Source organism: Babylonia areolata, chromosome 3 (assembly GCF_041734735.1).
Source record: "Babylonia areolata isolate BAREFJ2019XMU chromosome 3, ASM4173473v1, whole genome shotgun sequence".
Taxonomy (NCBI): domain Eukaryota; kingdom Metazoa; phylum Mollusca; class Gastropoda; order Neogastropoda; family Buccinidae; genus Babylonia; species Babylonia areolata.
The window spans coordinates 50239791-50246861 of record NC_134878.1 but is presented as its reverse complement, the minus strand read 5'-3'; the positions used below and the strand labels follow the sequence as shown (position 1 = coordinate 50246861).

Genomic DNA, 7071 nt, shown 5'->3' with positions numbered 1-7071 from the left:
GAGGGTGACCTCCCTTGATGTCACGCCGTCAATGTTTCGTTTCCTGAGAGCTGTCGGGCCGAAATAACAACAAAAATAGAAGAAGGTCAGCATCCAAATTATGCCTTTAGTTTAGAAAAAAAAAGAGTTTTTTCCTTGAATGTTTGCTATAAAATGATGTAGTCTGCACGCCGTCCAAAACTTTGTAGACTGATAGTGCAAATATAGCTACTAAGTGCACTTGGCGGGAGCATGATGGAATAGTGGCAACACTAAAAGGCAATATCAGTTCCAAGTGCCACTTGATCAGAGTATGAATAGCAAGAGTTATGATCAGTTCAGTGCAGGGTTTATTGCAGTTTAAAGAGTACCAGTACATCTTTACTCTCCCCAAAGTTTCTTCCCGGTTACAGATTCAGATTTTATGTAAATGTTCCCCCAACTCTTGTGGTAATTGCTGGCCCTCAAGGCCTGACCAGGGTGTTGGGTGTGTGTGTCGTGCATCACAAAAACAGCTAGACCGTTGCATAAGGATGCACAAGGATTAGTCTGCACATTTGACTCCTTGAAACTAAATGGCAGAATAATCATCCTCTTGATTGTGGCCCTGAACTGGATGGAGATGAACTGAACCACACTTTTCTGTTGCACAGCTCTGTAATTAATGTCTTTGTCAGAATGTATTTCTATATGTATTCCTTCAAGACATCTGTATTTTTTAGTTTATTACTTGATATAAAGTTTTTTGGTATTCCCAAAGTCAGAACAGAAACCTGCAGTGATTGAGTGAATGCTCATTTTCATTTTCAGTCCACACTGTTTGGAATTCCCAGCCAGTTGATTTACAACATCCAAACAGCCTCATCTTTTATATCAGCTTTGGTTGCTTTGCAAAGCTTCTTTGTAAACAGTGCAATACAGAGTAGGGTTTCAATCCAAGCCAGGGTAGTGATGGGGCAGGGGCTGTAGAGCATGGTGGAACACTGTGCCTATTGTTGTAATGTGTCTTATGTGAATGCAGTACAAGAAAATTGTTCAGAAGACAAGACTTCAGTTTTTGTTTGTCATTTAATGTCAAGGCCTGACAAAAAGTCTACTCTGCCTCCTTGGTAACATGCCAGACAGTAGTGATATCCAGGTTATTTTTATAGATGTTTTAAGAATCTCATGTTTAAAAACGTTAAAGTTCCCATAGCCACTAACTGCCACTGGGGTAATGGACTGATATCCACTTAGGCTGGGCATAGGAATGCGGGGCCCAATCCTCTTCAGCCATTTTAAGTTAACATTCCCCAACCAGTCAGATACCTGTTTACAGCTGGGTGGAACAAGGAAATTCAAGGTAAAGCACATTTCCCAAGGACACAACGCCATGCTGAAAAGGGGCCTTGTACCATGATCACTGGTGAACACTGGTTTATACATGTATAACACTTAATTTCTGAAAATGGCTGTGAACTACATCAGCCAAGTGAATTAGATAAATCATAATTTCGCTCTTGATCTGTGTCTAGTTGCATTGACATGCTTTTATTTCAATGATACTATTGGTCAAAGATTTCTTTATCCAGGTAGTTTGTTTGATGATGGTGATTTTGGAGGAGAAGAGTGAGAATGATGCACAGAGCATGTGTAGTAGTGGTCTGGTGAATAAAGCACCTAGTGAGGTTGCTGTGTTGGATTCCCACAAAGACTGGGATTTTTATTCCCCCATACTACTAGACATTTTGTGGTGGTCTGAATCCTAGTCTTTCATGTAAAACAATTAAATAAAGTCCCATGCTGCAGAGAGAAAAGAAGGAACAAAAAGTGGTGCTGGACTCTGGCAACAAGCTGTCCCAGGGAAGAGCAGCGTGTATTTCACAGAGAAGTCTGCTGTGACTGAAGAGGAAGAGTAACAGTACGATTTATTTTTTTTTAAGTCAAAGGACCCATAGCCTTTTTACGGCCATTGTGGCAGTGGATTCACAATTACTCTGTAAAAGGGTTGGCATGGGAAGACTGGTCTGTCCTCTCCTGCCGTTTTAGCCTTCCCCAACTGTCAGCTGCCCATTCAGACCTGGATGAAGTGAGGAAAATCGGAGTAAAGTGTGTTTTCCAAGGGCACAACACCATGCTGAAAAAGGGCCTCAAACCCTGATGGCTGGTGAAGTCCATTGCCTGACCCATTCTGCCTCAGTGCTTCTAACACTGCAATACACAATAGAATTATTCACTTATTGTTATGGGTAATGGTTTAGTGACCTTCAGAGATGGGACTTGTCACTCCTCTCACTCCAGACCCCCTGCCTTCAGACACTCTTCAGGACTGTTTGGTCTATGTAATTATCTTGATGAAGTATTTGGCAGGTGATTTCTGTCTGCTGGCCTCTCTCTCTTTCCCTCTCTTTTTGTATACTACAGAATTATGTTCACATTAGTGTAGGTTAATTTATCATTTTTCTTCCTTTTCCTTTCTTTCTTTTCAAGGGAAGTCAAGACATTTTTGTCATCAGGGATGACTGGACTATACTGAGTCAATCCTTATTTTGTTGTGTCTGTAGTGTATCCTGTATCTGGTTGTGTCCATTCTTGTCTGTTAATGATTCTTTGCTAACTGTTTGCTACTGTATGTGTGTATAATTTGTTCTGTGGGCTTTCTCCTCGTCCTTCGGGTTTGTCGTCTTTTATCTTCTGACTTCATCTTCAGATCTGCAGCTTGTTAATAATGTTTGTTGTTGACTTAGGCTTATTCTTCCATCCTGCTGATACATTTCATCTTCTTCCTCTGGTTCTTCCATTGGTTGTTGCCGAGTGTCCTCTTTTCATCGTACTGCATTCTTCTGTCTCTCTCTCTCTTCTTCTTTAGTTTTCTTAAGCTTCGTGGGTGGCCAGCGAGGGTGCCTGGTCGTTCACGCATTAAATTTATTATGTGAATGAACACACGCATATAAAGTAGTGCGTGTGAATGTGTGGAGTGAATGGGTGTGTGAGTGTGCATGCACTTGAGCGCGTGCATATGTGTGTGCATGCAGAACATGAACATAACTGTCATATTCTAGGCATCTCTAACTGTCATGCAAAGCAATGGAACAGGCACCTCTCTCTCTCAGGTTAATTCATCCTAACAAAAAGATTTATAATAGCTATTGGAAAGACATTTGACCAACAGGAATAGTGGCCCAGGGGTAATGCACCTGACGAAGTGAGTGTGCGTGGGTTTGAGTCCCACTTACAGACTAGGATTTTTGCTCCCCCTTCCTCTAGATGTTGAGTGGTTGTCTGGGGGATAGTCTTTCGGCTGAGACAATGGACACAGGTCCCATATGCAGCAGCATTCTGAAAATAACCACTGGCAAAATCCTGTAAGAAAGAATCCACTTTAAAAAAAAAAAAAAAAGTATACTTGCAAACATAGAAAGAAAATGGTGGTGCTACAATTTGGTGACACACTCTCCATCAATTATGTGATCAAAAGTTTAGTCAGTAATAGCTTCTGAAGTATTTTTTATGGCCCTTGTGATGAAACAATTTCTCAAAGTTTTTTCCCCCCCATCTGTCCATGGCATTATTTAACTTTACTCAAGTTGATCACAATGATACACAAATTTGGTTAGATTTGGAGATAGATGATACTATCCCATGTAAGTAAACACACACACACACACACACACACACACAAGCATTTGCATGTATGCATCTCTCTCCCTCTGTCTTTGTCTCTGTCTATGTCTTTCTCTTTTTCTGGTTCTCTCTCTCTCTCTCTCTCTCTCTCTCTCTCTTTCTCTCTCTCTCTCTGAGTCTGACACACACACACACACACACACACACACACACACACACACACACACACAAGCATTTGCATGTATGCATCTCTCTCCCTCTGTCTTTCTCTCTGTCTATGTCTTTCTCTTTTTCTGGTTCTCTCTCTCTCTCTCTCTCTCTCTCTCTCTCTTTCTCTCTCTCTCTCTGAGTCTCTCACAACACACAGCACACGCGCGGCTGCGCGCGCGCACACATACTCACACTTGTTTCCACATGCAGCACTTATATTTATGAGCATGCACAAACATGCATGTACACATTGCCTGCTCATTAGTGCAGTCATACTCATGCTCTCATGTGCTTGCATTTATACATAATATACGAATGAAAAAATAATATACCTTAACATACCACACTGACATATCACACACACATTATGGCCATATAAAACATATTTTATCTTCTCTCTACTTTACTCTGGTCTCATCTTTCATGAACATTGTCAATTACACACACACACACATACGCAAACACTCATGCGTGCGTGTGCACACACATACACACACGCAGAGTACTTTTGGAAAATGTTTGATCTAATTTTAAACTTCATGGAATTGTGGCACTTGATAAGTGGCATTTATAAAAGTGTTGATAATTTTATAATATTTATGATTAAAAAATTTTTCCAATTCTTTTATTCTCCGAATTCTGATTGATTGTTATGTCTGTTTAGGGATGGACTTTGATACCATTGATGCAACACAGGCAATTTATCACGATGAGTCTGATGATGAAACGGATGAAGATGATTTGTCAGCCTCGCAAAGAAAACCAGTGAGTTCATTAACAGTAGCATATTTTGTAAATGTATTTCAGTTTAAGTTTTCATTCTTCTTTGAAGTATTCTAATCATATGACATGCTTTCAGCCACATTGTAGTGCACTGCAGTGCATTTACAGGTGTTGACTCAGATTGTTAGTTTGTGCATTTGTGTGCACGCTTGTATGTGTATGAATTATTTAATCTGTGTGAATATGTGTATTTGGCATTGTGATATGGACACAATTCACAGTTGTGTACTTGTGTGTATTTATTACAGAAAGTAACTGAAAGAAATTATCATTGTACATGTGACGTACTGGTAATCTTTGTCACGCATATGTCTCTGGTAATCTTTTTGTCACAAATATGTTTCTGTTAAGTCCAAATCCAGTATTGTTTCATACGGTCTGTTCAGTGTTAAAATTAAAAGAACAAAAGAACAGTCCAAAGATGTCCTGCTGAATGAAAAGAATAATCTGATTCAGTATATATCTAATACCAGTTTAGACTTTAGGTTGATAAGTATCAAATGGTTTGTGCTTGTGATGATTTGATGATGATGATCACAAATCACATCTTTCATTCATTTTTCAGGTTGCTCATCTAATTGTTCTGGAACAAAAGGGTCTTCAGAATAAAGAATACCCTGTGTATGAAGGTGAGACCTGGTAAAGGAATGCGCTTTAACCCTTTAGTTGCTGAACCTTGGTGAAGTGAGATCAGTGGCGCATCACTTTTAACCATGTTTTCTGTGATTCGTGTGAACATGTTGGTGATGTCATTGATTTTGCTGTGCTAAAGCAGTGTAGTCCTGAGAGGAAGAATTCCAAATCCAGATTGGTGGCTGACATCCTGACCTGTAATCTCTCTCCACTCTGAGGTTACAGCCCTTCACTGACAAGCATACACAGCAGCAGTGTAATATATACTGCAGAAACGTAGACGCATAGCTGCCACATATATAGTCAACAAATGGTAATCCTCTTTGTGCACACACACTCTTTTGTTGTTGATCCAACCAATGGCCGATTGTTTAGTGCATTGAATGATTAAAAATACTCTTTGATATTTTGACTCCTGTCATATATTCATTCACAGCATGACAAGAAGTTAAGGGGTTTAATACTGACTTACCACAAGGCTGATTATCTGTGGAGTGGTGGCCCATGAAGCGAGAGAATCTGAGCGCATGGGGTCAAATCCCACGTTCACTGCTATTTTCTGTTCCTCCACTAGTTTTGAGTGTGTCTGGTTGCTAGTCAATCGGATAAGATAATAAAAAACGAGAATTCCTGTTTTTAGCATGCACTTAGCGCATGTAAAAGAGCCCATGGCAACAAAAGGGTTGCCTCTGGCAAAATTCTGTAGAAAAATCCTTTTTGATAGTAAAACAAAAACACTTGCAGACAGAAAAAAAGAAAGAAAAGAAGGGTGGTGCTGCACTGTTGTGATGTGCTCTCTTTGGAGAGAGCAGCCCAAGTTTAACACTAAGAAATCTGTTGTGACAAAACAGAAATACAACACAACGCAGCACTTTTCAACACAGCACAAAACAATACGATCTATCTCGTTTCAATCTGAATGCAGGAAGAGAATTGATTTAACTCAGTGACGGGTGCAATAGCTGAGTGGTTAAAGCATTGGACTGTCAATCTGAGGGTCCCGGGTTCGAATCACGGTGACGGCGCCTGGTGGGTAAAGGGTGGGAGAATTTTTTTTTACGATCTCCCAGGTCAACATATGTGCAGACCTGCTAGTGCCTGACCCCCTTCGTGTGTATATGCAAGCAGAAGATCAAATACGCACGTTAAAGATCCTGTAATCCATGTCAGCATTTCGGTGGGTTTATGGGAAGCAAGAACATACCCAGCATGCACACCCCCGAAAACGGAGTATGGCTGCCTACATGGCGGGGGTAAAAAACGGGTCATACACGTAAAAGCCCACGCAGAAGAAAGAGGATTTAAAGACTCAGGTCTTAGGTCATCCATCTCAGGAAAAGGTGTGTTAGTTCTTAAACAACAGTCCATGAACACGTATATCATTCAGTGCGTGTGGAACATCCTTTACACTCTGCTTGTTGTGTTCAGTTCTTCAGTTTGTGATTTTTGAAGTCACTGGTGTGATGTCTATGTATGTCCAAGATTTTATTGTGACTGGAAATGCCATTCGTTTTCAGGTGAGAACATCATCGGAAGACATGAGTCTTGCCAGATCTGCATTCCTTCCAAGGTAAGTGTGTGTGTGTAGTGTGTGTGTGTGTGTCCTGTATTGAATGGATGGAAAACTGTACATGTCAGTTTAGGTGAATTTCTATAGAAAAAAAAAGATTATGCTCTGGTTGGCTGGATGTCAGACTTTAAATTCGAAAGAAGGTTGTCAGTAACTTTTTTATGTTGGTGCATATTTTTTCTTATGTGTGTGTACACACATTTATGTGTTGTGTACGAATATATAGAAAAAAAAAGAAATTTTAGTCAAGAAGGAAATACATTTTTTCTGCTGTCAACAAATTTTTTGTCTGG

At 40.1% G+C, this 7071-nt stretch overlaps 1 protein-coding gene across 1 annotated transcript in view; it reads left to right on the top strand.

Annotated features, from left to right (window-relative positions):
* Window positions 1-8: 8 nt before the first annotated feature.
* LOC143280364 (uncharacterized) overlaps window positions 9-7071 on the top strand; it is a 46259-nt gene continuing 39196 nt past the window's right edge. Inside the window, exons 1-4 of the mRNA XM_076585000.1 lie at window positions 9-85; window positions 4457-4557; window positions 5141-5204; window positions 6726-6778. Of these exons, the coding sequence (XP_076441115.1) occupies window positions 4459-4557; window positions 5141-5204; window positions 6726-6778 (216 nt within the window). The 5' untranslated portion in view covers window positions 9-85; window positions 4457-4458. The remainder of the gene's footprint in view (window positions 86-4456; window positions 4558-5140; window positions 5205-6725; window positions 6779-7071) is intronic.